A 23,621-nucleotide genomic window follows, 5' to 3' on the forward strand; every position below is an offset into this window, starting at 1 on the left:
GGGGAAGGGGCTGTGAAGCCACTGGAGTCCCTGCAGCCCTCAATTTCTGGGGGCAATCACTCCTTTAGTTGCCTGACATGCTTTGATGTATTTATTTATTTATTTTTTTTTTTTGAGGGAGGTTGCCCCAGGGCTTCCTAAATTTTTCTTTCAAATGACCACCGGTTGCTAGTAGTCCCTGCCTTATGGGCTAATTGCATGGCTCCATTCTTCCCCTATTATGCCCCATGCCCTGCAGGCATCCTCATTGATGTTCTTTGACTTAGCACCCCCCTCTGGGGCACCTGGACGCTCTCTGGTCCCACTCTCAGCTCCTCAATCCAGGCTCCAAACTCCTCCCTGGGTCTCTAGGAACCTCCACCTCCCCAAACCTCCAGACTACTTCTTGTTGTACTCTCTAAGCTGACCTTCTCAGCAGGGTGGCTGCAGCTCTAGGTCTTCTCTCAGCAGGCTCCAGGATGTTACTGCTGGCTCATCTCAGGGCCTGGGTTTCTCTCTCACCTAAGCCCAGCCTTCCTCCAGGGTCAGATGACTCCATAATCAACTCTGACTGCACCTGCCAGTTGCTTCAGCACTAGCTTGACTGTTTCTTAAAGTGGCACCAAACCTCTTGCCACACTGACCTGAAAAACCTCCTCTTGGTACAGCCCTGTGCTGAAGTTGCTTTACCAGAAGAGTTAGTTTTTGCTACAAGCTTGCAAGTGAAAGAGTGAAGGGTCCCCATTCCAAATTAGGTGCAGGAAATGCAACTAGCCCCTGGTGGTGACAATAGTAGTACAGGGGCAGACAGGCAAAATTTCTACCATTCGCAGCATGTAGAAACATATGTAACATGGAGCATTTCATGCAAAGTCCTTACTCTTCTCTTTGTCATCTTGTCCTAAGTGGCCAAGGAGCCTTGGTACCACTCCAGAGGCATAGTGTTAAAGCTCTACCCTTGACTTGTGCCAAAGACCATCCCAAACTGACTCAGTTGTAAATGGGTACCTGGTCCTTTTTGTTGGGGATACAAAAAAGGTAGCTGAATGCAATACTTGTTACTCCACACCCACGTGTGCTGTTGGCTCTAGAAGCTGATGGCATTCACCATGTCAGCCTAATGAAGCCATATGGCTAAGGAGGACCTTTGACCTTACCTGCTTTAGCAAGTGCTTAGCAGTTGAGGTTTTTTTTTTAATTGTAAATTAAGTGTGGAAGAGCATATATGTGCAAAGTAAGTCTACCACTCAAATTACTTCCCTCCTCTCTCAAATGTAAACAGCATAACTTTACCTAAATAGTGGTTTGTATTTCTATGCGCTCCTTCTGTTTGCATGCACACTCACAACTGCAGTAACACAGGGGCATTTAAATTTAGCACAGCCTGCCTGCTAGGTTCACACATGCACTCACAAAAGCACTCTCATGCACTCACAGATAGTTACATATAGCTTAAAAAAAAAAAAAAAAATCAAAGGCAGGAGACACCAATATCACGAGAGGGAACACAGTTCCAAGACAGTCTATGGCAATGGGGTTTCCTAGGCTTCTTTGTTGTATATTCATCCTGTACTTTCCTGATCTTATTTTGCTTCCATTTTGATTCTTTAGTTTCTGCTGTCAGTGAGAAGTCCTTAGGTTTAGACTCTTAACAAGTTTAATCAAATCTCAACAGAAACAGTATTTTCTGATGAAAACTGCGCTAAAATTGATTTTTTTAAAACTACTACTGTGCACTGGAACTCTCAAACCCATCCAGTTCACCTCAATGTTTGCTTTATTTTACCATGTTGGCTTTTCTTTTTATATGACAGGAGGCCGTACACAGAGACTGCATAAAAGTCTATGTAGTACATGTACACTAAAAGAAGAGATGGAAAAATCATACCATGCCAAAAAGCCCATCTTCTCAAGACAGAAGACTGGCAGAAGGACCTGTTTAGAAAATGGATAAACTGAGAAACAAAGTTCCCTGATCCAAGTAAGAGTGAGAATAACAGGAAGTAGGGAAGAGAGAATTTTAAGCTAGTAAAAACATTTCTGGATCACCTCAATAAGGGAATACAGACAACATCCCTATCACCTCCCCAAGTAATAATAATGCTTACACAAAAGCACTCTTTGTGCATCTCTCTCAAATTACATTCAGAGGAAAGCTGAGCATTTTCCTTAGTTTATAGATAGGGAAACTGATGCACAGACATTAAGTCAATAATGCAAGGTCAGTCAGCACCAGGAAACAAAGCTGGAACTTCGACTCTCATTTCGGACCCTGCTGCTTTCCATTTCTTACATCCCTAAGCTACGGAATTTAAAGTACTTAGCTTCTCACCTTAATGCTGTCTTCGGGGTTGCTATTCAGCCCTCTGAAATCAGCTGTTGTGATTAGCCATCATTTTGCTTGAACACAAAATGGGACCCAGGATGTCTCCATCCTACTTCCTGTCAGTTTAGTAAGAATCAAATTCCAAAGAACTTCAAAGCACACATGTATCCAAATAATTAACTTTAAAAACAAACAGCACAGGCATGTCAGCCATTGGTAGACAAGGTAGCCAATACAAGGAAGTTCATGCAGATGCTATTAGTTTCATGGGTCCAAACCCCTAGGCTTGGGTTCTGCACATATGAAACTGGAGCCAAAATACTCCAGCTCTTCACTTAAAAAAATAAAATAAAAATCAACGTTATAATAGCAGTGGCAGGTCCAAATTGCTCACCAAGCCCCAAAATACTAGAACTAGAGGGGACCTGCTGAAATTAGTAGGCAATAGATTTAAATTAAGACACACTTTATTTTTTATGCAACACTTAGTTAACTTGTGGAATTCATTGCTACAATAGGTGGTGAAGGCAGATAACAGCCAGGTTCAAAAAGGGACCAGATACATTTATGGATGATAAATTAATTAAATGGCTATTTCATGGATGACAGATCTATTAATGGCTATTAAATAGAACAGTTGGAGGAGTTTCCTCTGGCATCACAAAATTAATAACAGTAGACACTTGGAAGAGTATTGAATAGGGGATAAATCACTCTAGGTATATCAGGTTCAATGTCCTCCCTCTATAACACCCACCCCGCCACCGTTGGAGCCAGGATACTGGGCTAGATGGACAATTGATCTGACCCAGTATGGCACTTCTTACCTTCTTACAGTTGTAGATGGGTTGCATGGCAGGTTACCCATGCAGGGTGGTGATAATGAAAAGAAGGTCTTCCTTGCATCTCTTTCTAGCACAGGGGTGGGCAAAATCCAGCCTGCAAGGCCATTCTATCTAGCCCACGAGGCCCCTAAAAACTTAGAAAAGTTGATATTGATCTGTCCTTGGTTCTTGTCAAAAAAATGACAGAAACCAGGGGCAGTAGGACCCAGCAGGGCTTCTGGCCAGGGACCATGTAGCTGCACTGGTGCGGGAACCTGGGGGGGGGGGGCAGGGCACGCGAAGAGACAGGGACCCCAGGCAGGGAAGGAGCCCAGAGAAAAGCAGCCCCTCCCCCATCCTGTGGCCAGCACTCCTTACTGCAGCTGCTTGCAGCCCACACAGGGCTGTCTTGAGCAGGCACAGGCAGCCCTATGCAGGCTGCAAGTGGCTGCAGCACGGGGCACTGGCTGTGGGGCGGGCAAGGGGCCGCTTTTTACCCCCACGCTCAGCACCAGCTTGCAACACGCCCCCCACTGGCAGCCTGGGCCCACCCCTGCCTCCAGGCTCGCCTGTTGGGGCTACGCTTTGGCAGCAGCAGCTGCAGCCCCCCACTTGCCGTGCTGGGCAGTGCTGGCCACGGGGCGGGCAAGAGGCCACTTTTCCCCCCCATGCTCAACACCAGCTCATCTCCTGCCGGGGAGCAGTGTGCAGGGGGCTGCACACTGCCCCCTGCCTGTACCACAGGGCTGGGGGGGGGGCCACTGGGAGTGAGCGGGTACACAGGACCCACACCAGTGTCCCGGGGCCAGCGCCAGCAGGGCCCAGAGCAGGGCGGCAGGAGTGCAGGGTCCCGGCTGGCAGGGGCTCTATGGAGCTGGGCCAGCTCCCCCCTCTGCCTGCTGGTGCCAGCTCCCCCTATCCCTGCTGGTGCAGCCCAGCCCGGCTCCACAGACCCCTGCCAGCCTGTGCCCTGCTCTGGGCCCCACCGGCACTGGCCCTGGGATGTTGGTTTCAAGATGGTGACCAGGGGATAGGGCACCTGTCAAAGGGCAGAGCTACCCATGCAGCCCTCGACAGCTTGCCAAAACTGGGTAAGCAGCCCTCCACCTGAAATAATTGCCAGCCCCTGTTCTAGCAAGATAAGCTGATCCTACAGCTCAGTTCCTAGGAACTGCACCACACTATTTCAGCACCACATCCATTTTATTCTACTTTCAATTCTGAAGTCCACAACTTTAGACTGCTACAGAGAGGTAGAGATCAACAAAGTAATGCTTGAAGTTCAGTAACACAAGGCCATTTAGAAGTAGTGATTCCTTATTCCCTTCATGAACAGAAGCAAACATCCCATAACAAGAAATGCATTGTTCTAAGCAACTTTTAGTTGTGTATTAAGTTACAATCATCATTTCCAAACTAGACTAAGAGTTACACAGACCTATACAAGTCTGATTTCTGGATTAAGAAATTAGACTATTTTTAAGAAAGCCCAAGGCTACTGAATGTAGAGTCAGACACCCATAATTACATTTTCTGTAGCTAAGTTACAAAGCAAAAAAAGGGAGAAAAGATTGTGACACACGAAATTTAAAGTATTTTTATTTAAAGTGAGTCACAAAAGGCTGAAAGCGGCGGGGGGGGGGGGGGGGGGGGGGAGAGGGGGGGGGGGGGGGGTTTAAGCAGCCCGGAAACAAATCCATCCAAAAAAAAAAAAAAATCAATGAGGAAAATGAAAGGCTCTGTGGAGAATAATAAAGAAATCAACTGCTGCAGATGGGAAACATTTCCTATAGGGCTTCAAAGAGGCATCTTCGTATTGGGGATTACAACCACAGATCCTCAGCATGGAACAAAGCAAAGCACTCAGGCACTTGACATGGCAGGACAGAATTTTACAGCATTAACATTACAACCTGAAGTCTAGATAAAGGTATTAGGAAAGCTGACTGGAATGTCAGGAAGTAGGATGAGAGACCCCCATGACTTACAAAAGCAACTGAAATGTTTAAAAAATGGTTTTGATTTCTCTGCATTCCTAGTTCAATACAACTCCAGCATGGGCCTACAAGTCTTCCTCTGGATCAACAAGAAACCATTCATCTCTAGATGAGAAGTTTCAGTGTTAAATATAAAGAGCATACATAGTAGGAAACCAAAAATCAGCCCGATTTACAAGATGTAGGCTTTACACGGTAAGCATGTTTCCTAGAAGTGTTCTTCCTCTTCCCTTCCCCAAAATGTAGGAGAGATTTTTTAAGTTTTTCGTACAATAAGGCAGAATTTAACAGGTCAGAGAAGACAGAAGTGCAAGCATTTTAGATTTGGGCTTTCCTTACCCAGGGCAGATGCTGCAACAACTGAGGCAACAGGGAGATTTGCCCTCAGCTTCAAAGTTACTTTCAGGGCTGAGGTGAAGGAGCAATTCAGTAGTCATAAAGTATTCATTTTTGTTCACTGCACTGTAGAGTAGAGTAGTTTCACAACATGCAGAGTCAATATAGACACACCCATAAATCCATTTTTGTAAGACTTCCCATGTCCTTGGCTAAATTTGCCTTGCTGGTTTTTTCACTGCAATCAACTATTAAGAGTCACACGTTCATGCTAATGAAGTTAAGTGATAATATGTGGGATCACCATAGGAAGAATGAATCATCTTATTTGAAAAGTATAAATATAACAAGTTTATGTTTTTATATTAATCTATTTATACACACACACACACACACACACTCCTAGGATTAACAACCCTCTTAAAGGGATGTTAATATTTAAATAATTCCATAAATTTATATAGTGTTTTACAAACAATCATAATATAGCTATAAACAGCAGAAGGATAAAGACAATTTTGAACTATAACCTACCTCCACTCCTCCCTGAACAACATGTATTGTTATACAGCTGGCAAGGCTTCTAAAGCAAAGCAGGTGAACATAAAATACATACAGTTATCAGGCAATACAAAAATCCTGCAATCCTTGGTATTTAGCAAGTAATTGGAAAGGGGTAGTTATATCAGAATGGACCAAAGCAAGTAAAACCAATCCCTGAGAAGGCAATTTAACTCAGAAACTGAGCCCACAGTATTTAATCATGGCTAAAATATTATATGGAGGGATTTTTTTCTGTTGGTGAATGAAATAAAAGATAATTTTCATATCACATTTTCAATGGAAGTGTGACAAACACATGAATGTTACTAAAAGGTATCTGACAAGTGAACAGACAATAATCATCAGAGATAGTGACCTTACTTCAAAAGCCTCAACTGATGCGAGTTAAGTTCAGAATAGCTGGTATGATATTTACACCAGGTCACAACACAGAAGAATGAACGTTTTGTACAAGTGAAATTAATAGCACGATTCCTGGGAAAGCCACTAGATGCATCATCAGCATCATAAAAATGAATCAAATGAAACAGGCTCTAGAATGCCAGATAATAAGGCCTTAATTTTACATAAAAAGTTAGGGAAGATAAATGGTAACTCATCCTAGTAAGTTTGCTAGACAAATATTAAGTGAAATATAGCACTCATTCCTTCATGCAATAAAAACCCATTTCAGGAGGTAGCTCAGTCATGAAACAACTAGCTATTGCAGTTGAGGCCCGAGGTGGAACTAAAAGTCTGATGTCACAGCCCCACCATTAAATCATTGATAAAAAGCCAGAGAGTTTTGACTGGTCACTTTTAAGAAAGATTTCAATCAACTCTGTACTTCCCACCACTCTCCACCCCACCACCCAGAGCCACCAGTTTCACCGTGTTTCCATTTCTTTGCTCAGTTGATTGATTTACTAAGCCAAAGACAGAACTCTAACGTGAATGATGTTTTCATAGTGCCAAACCAAATTATTTTATTTCTTCAGTTTAATACTTCGAACCAGTAAAACCTGTGAGCTGTATTCAATTTGTATTCCACAACATTGCACACCCTCCAGCCGTAACTGCTTGCTAAAAGTTAGAGAACCCCATTTTACAACAGCAGAATTTTGACCGGATGCTGACTAAACACTGGCCTGGTGTGCACTGAAGCAGTCCTCAGTTGAAAAAGAGGCAAGGAAATATTGCTGTTGAAGATTAAAATTCTGTTATGCCACTGCTGCTTTTCAACTCAAGTCAGAATCACCCAAAAATGGAGACAGTTTTCTAATGGGAATGGTCACTTCTGGCAAATGTCTTAGATTATTTTAAAGGTTTTTGAGGTCCAAAATACGATTGGTTATTTTGCTATCCTAACGTCTTTCAAAAAATATATATCTGTCATGTGTATAAAAAAAACAAAACAAAACAAAAAAACAAAAAAAAAAATGGAAGTCTGGGGTCTCTCAACCCGAACAGACACAATGTAGCAAACATCAGTTTTCTTCACACTGCACTGCTGGGGTTTCCCATATCTCCTCATCCACAGACTGAATCATTTGTGATGTCTGAGCTAAGACTGCTTTCTCACTCTGAGCTATAAATAATGCATTCTGTTCTCCTCCTGCTAATTGAAGGTCAGAGTTACAAGAATCATTGTACCCATCAAGTCTGTCTGTCAAAAATTCTACTGCATCTCTAGAAGCCTGTCCGGCCTCTGCTTTAGCTACTGGCTCTGCCTTCAGCTGAAGTCCAAACATGTCATTTCGGATGATGTATCGTACGCACTGCAAAATCACATTCCTTTCATGGCGTATGTCCTGGGCCAATAACTGGAAAGAAAGAGAAAGTGATGCATATTTCCATTATTATTTGTTAGCAACACATGCAAATATAATCAGATCGGGGGGGGGGAAGGAGAGACAGACAGACAGTTATTTAAAATAGGTTTGCTCTGAAACAAGACCTGAAAACAGAGACAGGAAAGTCTGTCCTACTAACACAAATATGAAACTTAGAGCCACCAAGCAGCCCCTAATTCAAATCTTAGCTCTACCAGTGACTTATGCTGGGATTACAGCAAAGCCAGTTCCATATGTAAAATAAGAATACTTCACAGGTGGAGCAAGGCTGTGAGGAGGTTGAATGCCCCAATCTATTTAAATATTGAAGTATTGACTTTTGGTGGGGAAAAAAGCACGTGGGATGCCTAAAAGTTATGTATATCCATTTAAAAGGTGAGACCATCAATTCAGAAAATATTTAACCCCATCACTATACTAGAGCAGGTCAACCAACCAACCTGGGAAAATGGACAGCATCTTTTTTATTGTTATCATTCCTAGTTTATACAGCTGGCAGAAAAGTCAACAAATATACCCCAAAGACCATGAATTGTTCATGTATAAATTCACATATTGCAAATTCTTCATTGTAAGAACCATGCCTTTGTGTATGTAAGGCTCTCTTCACAACATACCCAGATGCTGACTGGAATATCTAGATGTTATCTTTATTTATAATTAATACCTGCAATAAACTTATTTCAGCTCTTGAGCAGCATATTGCGATACCAAGAATCAACACTTATTTGGACTTTTCAGACCATAGAAGTTACTTCTGTCAGACCACACAGATTACCCAACATAGCATCACATATCTATGATATAAATCTGTTCATCTGGGATACATATTTACAAGATAGCTCAAGTAGATAGATACCATGTTAAGAATTGATTAAGCCTAAATATTAGTGTCTGTTTTGGGATGTAGTTCTCTAGATTAAGATTTCTCAAAGCTTATTCAGTAAACTGCTGAATGCATTCATTATTTACTGTAAACTCCTGCCAATACTTATACACTGTTAGCTTAGTATTTCAAAATCACATTTTGAAGACTGTCAGACTGTGAATGTTAGGAGTAATCTAAACTTTAAGCAAGCAAGGAGTATAATGTAAACAAATTAAACCTGTGACTACCTTGGTCCTTTACAAGAGAACGGTCATAAAAAGTGTGTATTCAGCTTGCCCTGTAGAGTTTGATGGAAGCATACTTTATCATAAATTGTATTTCCAAAAGAGAAGTCTATTCAGCCATTTTAAATAAGTTTTTGTTTGCTATTCAGAATGGTTATTAAACTGTGCTGTAGGCAATTAGTCTATAAAATGAATACCTTCTGCATTTGCCAATATTAAAGCAGTAGTTGAGACACTAAAGCTTACTGTAGTTTATGCTCTCCTGTCTCACATGCACGCACACAAACGTGTGCATTAGAGCAAGGTGTAGGGCTATATCATTAATTATTTTTGCAAGACCCAGAATAACTAAGAATTTACAAGTGGCAACAAAGATGAAGTGGAATGCATGATCATCCTTAGCCAATAACAAATAAAGCTTCTTAACAGCCCATCTGTCACATTATATATAGCCTATACCAGTAACTATATTCATAACACCTTTGCCTACTTTATGCAGTGAAGGAGACTGGTGGACATGGGCTGTATGGGTTTTTGCTATTCGCAGTCAACACGATGCATCTCTAAGCATACAGTGCTATGAATGCGGCTAAGATAAACATAACTTGATAGTATCCAAACTGATTATTTAATGAATGCCAACAAAATGCTCTGCACGGCAACTACAAAAATCTGTTTTGTAAGAAAAAAGAAAAAAAGCCACATTATATCTTCCTTCAACAGGCATGCTTCTGCCATTCTCTTTGTTTCACCAGGCTGTTCACAGTTGAGGCTACTTCTAACAGTGGAATTCAGTTCTGAAAACCTCTCATTTGACCACCCACTCTATTTCCTCACCTTTCCTGGTACAAGGAAAAGAGCAATCTTAATACAATATATTAAGGTTAAAAGAAAGATAGAAAAGAAAAATAGAAATGCGTGTTTTACAACTACTCCAGGCAGCTAAGATCCCCACCCACCATACTATCTTTCTCCCCATACTATCTTTCTCCTGTTCATTGCTTCCCTCCATGTGTAGGACTTCACAGTAGTGTCCAAGTTTTCTTATTACAGTCCTTGCAGCTTTGATTGCCAACTGTTTTGTAGTTTGCTACTCCTTCAGTTTTTCTCGTCTGAAAAATGGACTTGGGTGTGCACACCCATGCATGTGTTTGTGTGCATGTGTGTCTGCAAGGAACTACCTTCTGTAGCCTGGGGTTATGATCACGTTGGGGCAGGGTGGGAGTCTCCACTGCCCATCTCTGCTGGCATTTCAGGCATTGGTGAAATGCCTGAAATGCCTCAGGCTCTCCTCTACACCTCTGGCATACAATTCAGTCAGTCACCCAGCTGCAGCAGGTAGGCTGCACCAGGTAGACTTGTGTGCTGGAGCTGGCCCCAGATGGCAGCAGCAGCATGCTGTCATCTGCATGTTCCACAGCTGGTGACTGCATCATCCACATGCTCTGCAGCCGGCGAGTGCAGAACTTTAAAAAGAAACCCTGCACTCACTGGTTCTGGCAGCAGCAATTGGGGCCTTTGGGCTCTTGTGGCAGAGCCCCCCTGCACAGTGGGGATTGTCCCCCTACCCCACCGCCTAGCACCCGTGCGATAGCTGCCACATGGTGCAGGTCCAGTGTGGCTCAGCAGGACACCACATACTGTCCTGGAGCTGGGGCGGTTCCAGCAGTCAGCCAGAGCTCCTGGTTAGATTCCCCAGCTCTCTGATCATTCCCACAGCTCTTCCCATGGGGTGCAATCCCCAGGTCTGCATGTGGTGTTTCAGCAGGCTGCCGCTGCCAGATGGGAAAATAGCCCAGAGCCACCACCAACCTCAGCTGGCAGTGGCAACCTACCGTCATCCCGCATCATCAGGGGACCCCATGCCCCCCGGCAAGAGCTGGGGGATCGAACCAGGAACTGGGGGAACATTTGATTCCCCAGTCTCCAGCTCAATTTCCCAAGCTTTTCCCAGGGGCATGGGCCCCCAGATCTGCGTGCCGGGTTTCAGCAGGCTGCCACTGCAGGCTGGGGCCAGCGGCAACACTACGATCTTCCCAGAGCTCGGTGTGGGCTGTGCCAAGCGGCTGATGCTGGCCAGAGCCTGCAGCAGCAGTCTGCTGAAACCCCGCGTGCAGATCCGGGGCCTGCGCCCCCTGGGAAGAGCTGGGAAAATGGTCAGAGTGCTGGGGAATTGAACTGGGAGCTACATGTCAGTATCAAATCAGTCCTTCCCCACTCTTCTCCCTCCCTCTCCTCAGTTTGTTTAGTTGCAAGCAAGCCTGGCTTCGAAACCTTTCGCAAGTTTTGGAATGTTTCGAGTGCCCTGATTTCATTTCGATTTTGCCGTTTCAAACTCGAAACAACTTCAAAACGAAACACCCGTTAAAATTTCGCACAGCCCTAGTGGATGCCGCCGCACGCTGAGCTCTGCGTGCTGCTACCACTGCTTCGGAAGCAACACGATGCCATGTGCCTGCCACGCTCAGGACACAGAACCCAGCAAGCAGTGGACAGCCCACCTCTGCCTTGTGCACAGATCCTAGGGGCACTTGCCCCCCTGAGCCTCTTCTGAGGTGCGCACAATAGCGGGAGCCCCCCCACACCCCTGGACAAGCCACCCAGGCTCCAAAAAGCTCCAAGAGTCCCACCACCCACCCCAGGGTCCTATTAACCCGTCCCACTTCCTCTCTCTGTGGAGGTCTGCACCCCCCCCCACGCCCCTTCCGATTTACCTGTGGTGGGCAGCGTTCTGCACACCATGTGGCTGCAATACCGGCTGCCTGAAGGTTCCGTGCCTGTTTGTGCGCATCCCAACCCCTTGCAGCTGCCTGGAGCCCATGCCCAGCCTGCCCTACAGACCTCTGTGCTGGCCCATATTTGAGGAGGCTAAGCCCCATTAGCCCCAGCCTTCCATTGCGTATGCTCACAACCCTTACAAATGGCAGCATGGGGCAAATTTTGCGGTTTCCACAGTTCACAAAATCATGATTCTCAGGACCCTAATTGGGGGGGAGGGGAGGGGGCACAGAGGGAGGAGGAGACTTGATAAAATGTAGTGGTCTGTTATATACCGAAGGTCAGACTAAGAGGATCTGTTGGTCCCCTTGAGCTATAAATACCTCTATGAATTGAAAAAAAAAAAATTATAAAATCACTGCTGATTTTATACCAGAAGGTAATCAATAGAGCAACTGCACAGGATGAAGATAGATTTTTGTTTAAGCTAGTTTAGTTAGTCCCAATAGCCTCTGAATACCCTTGTCTCCTCAACAGCATTATGGCATGGAGGCAAGCCATTTCTTGGGTTCCAACAAATTCTTCATGGTACAAGGCAACGTTCAGGCCAGTCAGACTTACTAAGTTTCATATGTGGAAGGAAGCCTATACATAAAAGTTATTACCCGAGAACCTCTCTTCTGGCTGATCGGAAATATGGGTTGATGTGCTATAAAATGTTCCACTCTGCTTCAGCCAGAATAGAGGTGCTCACTCCATCACCCAAAACCAAACAGCAAGAAAAGGGTAAGCATAATGACAAACACAAAAACGAACATCTTATTTACAACAGGAACAACGGTTTTCCCCACAGACGAGCTTCGTTGCTAAATTTTCACCTTTTGTTCATCAAACCAAACTGTTATCTGAAGCATACCATGAAGCAATCTATTTACATTTTTATGCTTAACCTTTCTGCTAAACTGAATGCTTATGCAGCATCTATCTGAAGAAAAAACTGTTGCTAATAAAAAGCTCTAAGTTACAACAAGCAAAACCTCAATTATACTGTTAAAATAAAAAACTTGTGTGTCATGCAGTGGTTTAGAAAAGCATATTACCATTTCCAGAAATGTTGGACGACGTTTGGATGGTACTGGGAGAGACTTCTTTCCCCGTTTATTAGAACCTCTGTAAGCCCCTGTGTTTGTATTTGAGCTTCTTAATGTTGCACTCGTACACTTTGTATGTTCTTCGTGGTTCACGTTATTCAGACTGTGAGGTATATTTGAAGCCTGAGGAGCATTTCTCAGCATGATCTGGTTTTCCTCAAGAGCTTTAGTTACAATCTTGACAGGAATTTCTAAGGAAATAGAACAAATGGTAAGCTCTCAAAAAAAAATCTCAAAATGCCTCAATTGATACTCATATATCCCATTTTTGATAGTATTAGGATGGTAGCTGATAATCTAACATGCTGCGATTTAAAAGGAGCTCAAGACAGTTTTTAAAAAGCATGGTATCATATCACCTATTTACAGAAGGTATAGTAGCAAATGCAGAAATTAAGTGCTTCAGCCAATATCAGAAAGACTCCAAGAGCAAAATTCTGGAATGGATCTTTGTTCTTTTTGCAGCAATACATACTGGCAAGGAGGATGAATGGCCCAGGGACTGAGGTGCTATTTAAGACACAGGAGACCAGAATTCAATTCCTCATCATGTCAAATTGTGTGTGACCTTGGGCAAACTACTTCATCTCTGTGCTTTAGCTCCCTCTTTGTAAAACTGGGAGCAACCACATCTCTACCTACTTTAAAGAATGGCAAACAATTTACTTGTTCTCCAGCACTGACTGAAAGAACACTTTCTGATTTTTATTCCTTTTGGACAAGCTAATGGACAGTGACTTTGAGGGAAGTCACTGAAACATTTATGTAGATAAGTCCCAGCTTGTACCCTAAAGTGTTTTTATTGTTCTTTCCAGGCATGCATTTTAATACAATTATGTGGTTTTGCTAATCTAATTTAAAAACAAACAAACCGATTAGCAGCCACTCCGTATCATAGTGGGTCTTGTAGAAGGATCACTACCTCAAGCTAAAACACACACACACAAATATTTTCTTGTACACAATATGCCCCAGAATATACACTTTTTTTTTCCAAAGGCAGAATGAAGTGAAAAGACTTTTCTTCACGGAATGTGAATAGCAACAGCTATTCAGCCTGCTCTTGTTCTCCTCCCTGTGGATATATGCAGATTTTACTTTGTTTCTGGTAAGCAGCACAACCTGGTCTTACTGTCTCCATCACATATAATGTAAACTTTAATTTCCTGCAGCTATTTTTTTTTTTTTTTTTAAGCAGGGAAGAGGTGTGTACTGTATGCAAGAAAATACAGTATTGCATCTTGAAGTACTGCAAAGGCAAAGTTACATTGTCCCCAAGAATATCTATTAGGTGCCTTGTCTAGACAGTGTTAAAACCTTGGAGATTAGTGCCCTCATTCAACATAATTTTATGGCAAGGTAGAAAGCTAGGTTCTCACCTATATGCCTCTGAAAACTATATAAATTAAACAGGTCATGAACAGACTGATCCCAAAGGCAAATTTAATCTCTATGTTCAGATTGAGATAGCAGGAAAAGACAGATATCAGGGGGCAACCCCCTCTCCCACCACCAAACAAGCATACCACACTTAGAAACTTGAGTGTCATATAGTAGTTATTAGTAGACAGACTAAAAACTAGATGGACCATGAGTCTAATCCAGTACAACACCTTAGGGTTCACTGACTGAGAGCATCAAAGTGGGCAAACAATGTACTCTAGGTGCTTCTTTTGTATGTGTTCTCTCCTCTGGGAAGCTACCACTGGGGTGCCTCTCCCTGCCCTACTCCCCTCTAGCCTCCCCAAGTCTCACATATATATAGTCAAGTAGAATAGCAGAATCAAGAGTGGAAGATTTCACTTATTCTTCCACTCATGACACAAACTCCTTTATCAGTGCTGACCTTCACACTCAGTGCAGTGGAAGTGTACGGGCTTCTTCCCATGACAGCAACAAACTTTCCCTCAAAATAGATCACAGAGTAACCGAGTAGCAGTGTCTTGCCTAAAAAGTCACACAGGGAATCTGCTAGGTCAAGAAATTGAATTATCCTCTCCAATGGCCTAGGTAGAACACACTCTCTCTGATGTGCTTATCCCTTTATTACCTTAACCACCCAAAACGACTAATCAAAGGCTGCTCTGAATTACAGCAGCAGCTGCCAAAGACGCCATAAGCCAAGGTGCTTTTCTATACCCAAGCAGACTGGAACTAAGACCAGTAAATTGTTAATGCTTTCACTAAATCTCAAAGCTGCAAATGTACATATTTATAAGTGAAGACTCAAGCAAGTGAGGAGAAAAAGGAAGAGAGTAGGTTGGGAAGGAGACAGGTGGCAACATTACATGCTGCTTCCCTTCTGAGACTCACTTTGCTGTGTTTGGACAAAGCAATTTTTTCTGGTACCACTCTGAATGTGTTTGCTATTCATAAGAAGGAGGAAAAAAAGACTCATTAAAGCACCAACTCACCTTCTGGCTCACTGTCACTATCCGTTGCACTGCCGTAGTTAGCCACAAGTGAGCTCAGGGCCGAGGTTACCTGCTTTGGAATTACAGTTAGTCCCACCTTTCCATCCTCCGTGGCTGCTTCATCCTTGTCAGATTCTGCAAGGAAGTAGCGAGATCTGTCAGTGATCCTTTCTATAAGCAGCCATCTTTATCACTCACCCTGCTCTTGAATAACAAATACCTGCTACAAGTGTCAGGCAGGCTGCTCAGCATCCTGGTTTGATAAAATACATGCCTACATACTTTCCATAAACATTCAGAGGCAGAGTTGTTTAAACACTGGTTTACAGTCCTGACAAAGAGACTAAAAAGGAAAAACAGCTTGACTTCCCTGAACAAAAGCTTGGGCTTTTGGCTCTGTCTTCATAAAGTCAATTTAATTACATGTTATGTTATTAATTGCAGGTAGCAGACAGGGAAGAAATGTTTTAGTCTTACTTGATTTAGTCCAGTGAAAGATCTGTTCAGACTGGAATTGTTTTCTAGAGGAGAATTCACATTTAAAATGAGAATTTCCAAGATAGAAAAATCTTTAGTGGAGTAGAATTATTTTTCAAGAATATTCAGAATCAAAGCATATTAGCTATATATAATGCTTTAAAAAGCAACATCTTGCTGTTAAAAACAGTGCAACACATGCCAGGCAGATGAAATGTGAGATAAAAGGATCAACATCTGAGAAATGGAGCAAAAACTACTCAGAACACCCAGAAGTAAACATGCAAAACCACTGATAATCTTATTTAATACGGAGGACCCATACGTAACAATAGATCACTTAATTTAGAGGAGTCTCAAAAGTGTCAGCTAGGAGGAGAGGTATGACATGTTCTTTTATGACGAGTCTAGATACGAATTTTTGGGAAACATTAAGAGAACCCAATTAGGAACACCATCAAAATGGTTTCTGCCGAGACTGAATGGAAGCCTGATTGCAGGTTGAACTATTAATTAAAGAAGAGCAAGATATTTTTCCCCAATTACAGGAATTGTAGGAGACCTCTTTCACTGCCTTCAGCCATAAGAATTACTTACTTCTAGAAGTGCACTTTAAACTGTACTTGGAGTTATTGTTAGCCTGACAGGACCTGATGTCATTTGGTTAAGTAAAACTCAAGTGTCGGGAACTTAATTATTTTAAGGGGGATGGGGGGGGAATTTAATCTTCCGTTTTTTGTTTTTTTTAATTTTATCACCCAGAAGAAAAAGGCAGCTTCTCACTGGTGGGCAACTATAAAAACATGTTGACTCGCAACTACATTAACCTTTAAACCAAGTTTAGCCCTTTTTTTTTTTTTTTACTAATATTAAGATTTGTTAATTTTACCGATGTTAAAAATGCTCAACAACATTTCTAGATGAAATTTTGCTCGTCTCAAGCTAAACTGGGACAAAAACTGAAATTCAGTTAAAAAGCATCTGAAAAACAGCTTTTGAAAAATTTAATACAAAAATACTTGAAATGAACTGCAGGAGACAAGGATTTTGTTGGGTGACATCTTATTGAAACAACTGTATCAATAAAAGATCCACAGAAATCCTTTCCTCTCGCATATTTCCTGGACCATCACAGCCACGTAATTCCAGGACTAAATACATATAAAAAGTTTGTAAGATGTACATTTTCTATTTAAAACCACCTATTAAGATAAAAGAAATTATTATGTTTAGTTAGTGAAACAGACTTTCTGGCTACCTAGATATTAGTACAATAGACCTCATCTTTTCACCTTGTTTTTATTCACAGATTGGAAGAAGAAAACAAATTTTCCTGTTTCTTCACCCCCCAGCTAGTTTCTCCACTTCAAATGAACTACTTTATTAAACTGCGGTGAAAAATATATTCCGTCTGCAAAAGAGCTACTGCTGACAAAAGCAGGCTTGGCAGTCCAGGAAACTCTAGATCCAGGTGCTTAGTGAATTCTACCTGTTCAGTGGTTTGGCTTTCTTTATAGGAACTTCAACAGCAAGCACAAACTGCTTGAATAATATTTTCAATAGATCAAATTAAATATGACCCTGCCACCTAAGAATGGAAAAATATATTCAAAAAATTAGTTGATTTTTTTCAATGTATAGCATTACTATCCTGACAAGTAGTAACTGACAAAACATTCATTCTCTCGAATTATTGGGATTTCTATCCTGCAGTGGGATACAAAAACTAAAGGAAACCAAAACCACATTTGAGTAGTTTGACAGCCTATCAAATGGGATTAGTGGAATATACCAAACTCTCAGAAAACATTTTTCCCCATAGGTTTATTATTTTAAGAGACAGAGCTCAAGCTTCTTGTATTGTCAAAAAAACTATTTATATGCCATACCAAGAGTGCTATATCAGTGCAGACAGAATAAACAGCCATATAGTTCAAAAGTTATACTACTCCCTTTCGACAGGAAACATTTTTTAAGATCAAGTTTTGTCACTTTTCCTTATATTGCATTCATCCTTAAACTTTTAGGCTCTCAGTCCTGCAGTTTGGGATTCAAAACATGGTAAAGACTATTTCATGGTTTTCAAGAACAAGTTCCATTGTGCAAGCATTTCTATTCCTATTTGGATTTATCAAAAATAATTTTTGTAACAGTTGGTTTTAGGTTGCATTTAATTTGACACAATTCCTTTAAGCTACTATGCAATATTTATCATGCAACATGTAACACTGCGCAAAAACTTCTACTTGGCAGGGTTTCCAAAACCCTGACTACCAGGCAGGAGTTGCAGTATCTACATTTAAACAACTCAGATTCAATTTCTTAATTCCTCTTGTTGCATTCCACTCACTGCACTGCTCTTCTAAACAGAAATGCAGGCAAGAAGTGTCACTGCTTATTGCCACAGCACTCAAGGCAGGAAAAAAAGAAAAGAGGCTGGCTTTAAGTTAAAGGAAAAAAAAAAGAAATCAAAGACCAGCACTGCACATGTTAAATGTCTGTTACAGACTTATTTTCAATGTTACAGTCATTTCCAGAAGTATCTTCTGCTGAAACATCTAATATTAGCAGCAAATTGCATCTGTGGGCCAAACAGCACTTATTACGGTTTGCTTTTTTTGTTCTGAGATCTGAATAAACAGTTATTTCCTAATCTTTGAAATTACAGGTAGCATAAGACTATTTATTAAATGTTTAAACACTTGCATGTAAAATGGACAGAATTTGACTGTTCTTTTTTAGTTTGGGGAAATATATTTTTACTCATCAGCTAATTGTTCATTATTTGCTTATATGTTTAATGCTTACAAGCTTTATCATTATGTACACCAGTAAAGTTCACATTTGACATCTTGCCTCCTCCACTCCAACCCCTTCCTCTGCTCTTTGACTGCCATCTTTGGATTTTCAGGAAATTCTTAAAATCAAAGTGTGCACTTAATATTTATAGCAATACAGATAAAAAGACTGGGAAAATAAAAGGTACTTGTGAAAGAGACCATTCTCTGTATGTTTACTGCATAGTCAGCCTAGACTGCACCTGAAACCTGTGACACTACTGGCATTACTGAGGGTGCTTCCTCTGCCTAGAATCTTATCTGTTGATTTCTTTCCAAATTACACTCCTTACTTTTCTAAAACTCCTTCTCTTCATTACCCACTGCATTTCTTTTTTCTTCAACCTCAAATGCCAACCAGGCCAGAAGTTTCAGCTTTTCTTATCAGTAGGTACAGGCCAGCAGAACCTCCAAAGATCTTGATCTATTATTTCCTCGCTAACAGGTTAATTCTGCTCAGCTGGAGATTTCCTGAGCACAGGACTTCTAATACATGGACTCAGTCTGCACGGTTCACCCTCCATAATACTCATATTGCATTTTCTCCCTGAGAAAGCTCATATTCCTAGCCAGGATGCATCTGAACAGGAATTTCCATCCAAAAGGAAGTCCTAATGAGGGTTTAAAGTACAAGGACATACAAACAAGCAGACAGCCACAAATTTATGACCCATTGATGCTTAAACTGGCATGACCACAGGGCAGGAAAAGCCTCAATAATGTAGCAAAAAGTGACAAAGAGAAGACTTGCGGTGGAGTGGCAAGGAGGCTGTCCCTGCTGCCCTCTGCCAAATCAAGAGGAAAGTATTACAACTGTTTCTGTGAACATGGGTCTTTCTAATAAGTGCAAGCTCTCTCAGAACCCAGCAAGCAAGTTCTGATCAAACCTCCAGGTCTTCTAAGAAGCTGTTACCTAGATCAGCAGTTGGAAACTTTTTGCCAGCAAGGGCTGCTGCTTGAGACCCAGCCCCAACCCTAACTGTCTCCCTATCCCTTCCACCTCCTGTGATGATCAGCAGATCCTGTGGAAGAACAGATGGAAGAGGGCAGGAAGTAGGATCCTGGGGATGCCTCCTCTACTGCTCTGGCTGGACCATACTGCTGATTCCCCAACCTGCTGCGAGCTGGATCCAAGTCTCATCACAGGCTGGATCCAGGCTGTGGGCCACATATTGCCACCCTTCCCTAGGTGAAAAGCAAGAGTAATTTCCCTAGCTGTGATGTTTAAAATAAGATCTCAATTTTCTTCCACTATTTTTCTTACCAGCATCACTATTAGCCAGAATGCTAAGTGGATCCACATCCTTTGCACAAGCCTGGGCCTCTGAAACAGGCTGTTTTTTAGGTTCCTTCTGAAACGCAGTGTCTTCTGGTCCACTGGCTACACTTTGTGCCTTCTGTGGTGATGCATTAGCACCTTCACCACTTTTCTTAAACTTTTTCCAGAATTGACGCTTCTGCTTTCTCTTCTGTTTTTCCTGCTGCCCTGAAGATTCTTCTTCTTGAGGCGCTTTCCACATACCCTTCATTTTGCTGACAGAAAGAATTGTAAAGATCTCATACAAACAGTACAGGAGAAGGAAAGGAAACAAATCAAAGCAAACAAAGAACTGTGTTCTAAAGGAAACAAGAGATTAGAGGAACACTTGTCCTTCAACAAAATCTGTGTATTTCCCCTCTCATGTGCCACAGCAATTAGTTTCCCCAAACTTCAGCATTGTTGGAGTCAAATATAAATTTACTAGAATATCTATCAACCTCAAAGCATTTTATTTGTGGTTTAGGAGTTTTACTTGGCGACTAGCCCAATGAACTAAGACATGATGGAAGGAGAAAAAAGTTCAACAGGCTACCAACATGAAAACAAGGCATGAGGGCATGTTTCATGGCCACCAAGGCTGGAACAATTTTTCATCCCACATCATAAAGTCAATATTCTCTTCACTTAGTAAGGCCATTCTCAAAAGGCAGAATAGAAGAGAAAGGAAAAGATCTGCTACTACCACATTTCCTCAACTGAAGTCACCCCTTTAGTTAGTTCTAGAATATATTGTTACAGTGCTGTGCAAAATCCCAATTTCTTAAACAGATCAGACCAGCCCAAGTGCTATGTCAGCTTAATCCACTGAGGACTCATCTCCTTTCAAAAAGTGTGTGCGTTTTACAGAAGGGGAAGTAGAAAATAAAAGATAGGCTATTAGTGAGAAGGAAGTTCTCTTCCTTTACAGCAGAAGGTTTCAAGTTCTATCAGGGAACCGTGAAGTTGTGCTTTCAATGAAAGCAAACTATGGGGACAGCCAATTCTATGAATCACAAGAATTAGTCCATATTGTAAGAGGAATCTCAGAAGATCCCAGCAAAAGCTAAAACTGGTCTCTAAAAAAATACAAGCTTGAGAACATGGTGAAATGTTTTGCACATATCTGAATGTGGCTACAGTGAGAAATTAGGTATAAAAATAGTAAGTTGTGCCTACGAACAGCATTTCTTCCAAGTGACAGTTACTTTGGCTATTGACAAAAGATTAACTACCATCAGCACCTCCAAACCCTTAGAACAGGGGTGCTCATCCTCAGACCATTTGGCAAAATGTGGCCTGCGGCATCTTGATATCTAGCTCATAGGGCTCACCACCAATTGGGAAATTTAGCAATGGGGGAGGGGTAGCAAGTAATATTGCTACACACCACTGCTACCAAATGCCCAAACCCCAAGCTCTGGAGTGGGTTAAGGCTAGGCCATGCCCTCTTGCCCCCTGCATGGCCAGGCCACCCTTGTAGGGCAGAGTTGGGCCGAGATGCCCCCCACCCCTGTCTGCACTGTCAGCTGAGGCCCTGACACACCCATCTGGGGTGCTGGATCAGAACCACAAGCCAGACCCAGCCCATGCACAGACCAGTACCACCCATCTGACCCATGGGGTGGGGTGGGGTGGGGAGAAAAGGTTAAGCACCACTGCCTTAGAGGAATGCAAGAACTTCCATGCCAGAGTGGACCAAACAGCTCATTTTGCTCAGTTCCCTTTTATCAATGCACATACAGTGAATGAGAGGACCCTTTGTAATACTCAGGCAAGTTGTGCAATCCCAAGCCAGGAACCAAAAGGGGAAAAAAAAAAAAAGTCTCTGAATAGTTTCAGGGGAATTAGAACAGAACTCTCAGTTCTGATAGAGATGTCCTATGACATTTCAGGCAAGTCGCTTAATCCATCTGTGCATCTGCTCCCCATCCATAAAATGGGAATATTACCTTCTTCCACATTGTCTTTAAATTGTAACCTCCGTAAAGCACAGGTTTTCCATGCATTTGTTCAGTACTTTGTACATGAGGATTATGCGACACCAGGAGGTTAAAGAACATTGGGATGGGGCAGTTGCTGTTTTTGATCTATAGACACTAACGACCTGTGACAATTCTCAAGATCAGAAACCTGTTGCCCATTTCCAGTGTGGAACCTCCATTCTGCCTTCCCCTCTGATGGATCTACTGAAAGATGCATTCTCTACTTCTTGCCCAAAATGGTTGCACTCAGTATGGTACCAACCAGGTAATGCAGTCCACCGACAGATGGCTGCATTTAAGTACTAAGCAATGCGTTTCTTGTATTCTCTAATCTAATACACAGGGATGTTAAAAATTAACATTTGCAAAGCACTTAAGTAGTACTTTTCTACTGTGGCTCTGAACTGTTAATTACCTAATCCTTTTTAAAATCTTAGTTTGCTGTTTGCCTGAATGCCACAAGGTTCCAGAGAATAAGCTGCATTCTAGCTTGCCTCACGCATAAGTAAGTTTGCTACTTAAGCACCAACTCCAGAATCTTTATTGTTGACATACAAAGCAGAAACAACAGCTTTCTGGACAGCAGATTGAGTCTGTAGTGCTAGCAGTTTGGACAAAGATTTCTAACCTAAACCAGCATTGGAGATGGAAGTCACCAAGAAAAAACAAAGAGGGAACAAGCTAACAGCTTAAGAATCAATTTTCTAAATCACTTTTCTAGCAGTAAAACTGTTGACATGTGACAATCTTAGGCATGAAAGGCAAGTAACCTTTAGGTGCTGCCTTCTGAGTCACAGCTCACTAGCACAGTCAGACAAGTGCTATCAGAAAAAAAATCATTAGACACTAGTGATTTTATTACTTTGACAAGCAGGGATCACCTTCACCTCTAGTTATGACCCTCTCTAGGCCTCCATTTCCAAGCATTCAGGCTTTACATTCACTTCGTGTCTTATTACCAGTGTTCAGATTTATTCCATCTCACACAAGCCAGACAAGGAAAATGCCAACTTAGTCCTTAATAAGTAGGAATCTTTGTTACACAGGCCTGGAGAAGTGAGCAAAGACAGACCGGGATACTACTGCAAGGGTGACAGGAGCAGCTTCCGCAACTTGGTCTCCATTGGGACTACCTGCACTGCTATATCAAATTAAGACAACCAGGTTAAGGCTCCCCTTTCTATTAACATACTCAAGCTACATTAGAAGAGCTTACACGGAACCAAGTTTTCTTAGTACAGATAAGTCTGAGTCCATCCCTGCAGAGCAGCAGAAATGCTCCACATGGAAGCAGGAAAAGCTCTAGCATATTGAGCTGGGAACACTTCTGATGATCCTACTCAGTTCTTCTGGTCAATTAACAAGAGGCTGGGGAGTTGGGTACATTCTAAGACGCTTGAAAGAATAAAAGGTGGAAAGAAAATAAAGCCAATCTATCGCTACAGAAGCCTGCATGGTGACTTCCAGGGGTTTGCAGGTAAGACCAACAGGATTCCAAGAAGTAACAAGGGCACACAATGTAGCTGCTTATTCAGTGACTGAGCTTCTTGTTTTAAAATTTAGCATACTTTGAAATTTTGTTTTCTTAAACAAGCCAGGGAACAGAATCTGCCCAGAACATCAGGACTATAACGTGATTAGTGTTTCAACTGGCTAAGTCACAAGAGAGGATTGCACAGTACTGTGAACAACATTAAATTTGCAGCTTGAATAAAATGAAGGATATGAGGACAGTAAGTTACAATGCAACCACTTCTGCAGTATGTTTGAA

The 23,621-nt window shown here is 42.1% G+C and overlaps 1 protein-coding gene across 4 annotated transcripts in view; it reads right to left on the reverse strand.

Moving 5' to 3' along the window:
• NUFIP1 (NUFIP1, FMR1 interacting protein 1) overlaps positions 1–23,621 on the reverse strand; it is a 63,285-nt gene that overhangs the window by 22,527 nt on the left and 17,137 nt on the right. For 2 of the 4 annotated variants that reach the window (XM_006017326.3, XM_025196220.1), the window contains exons 7-10: positions 19,833–20,101; positions 15,255–15,389; positions 12,790–13,031; positions 7,659–7,828 (exon numbers count right to left, since the gene is read on the reverse strand). In XM_006017326.3, coding sequence (XP_006017388.1) covers positions 7,659–7,828; positions 12,790–13,031; positions 15,255–15,389; positions 19,833–20,101 — 816 coding nt within the window. Of the gene's footprint in view, positions 1–4,804; positions 7,829–12,789; positions 13,032–15,254; positions 15,390–19,832; positions 20,102–23,621 lie in introns of those variants that run through there. The other 2 variants (XM_025196219.1, XM_006017325.3) reach the window with 1 other exon arrangement.

The sequence above is a fragment of the Alligator sinensis genome, unplaced genomic scaffold (genome assembly GCF_000455745.1).
Source record: "Alligator sinensis unplaced genomic scaffold, ASM45574v1 scaffold59_1, whole genome shotgun sequence".
Lineage (NCBI taxonomy): Eukaryota > Metazoa > Chordata > Crocodylia > Alligatoridae > Alligator > Alligator sinensis.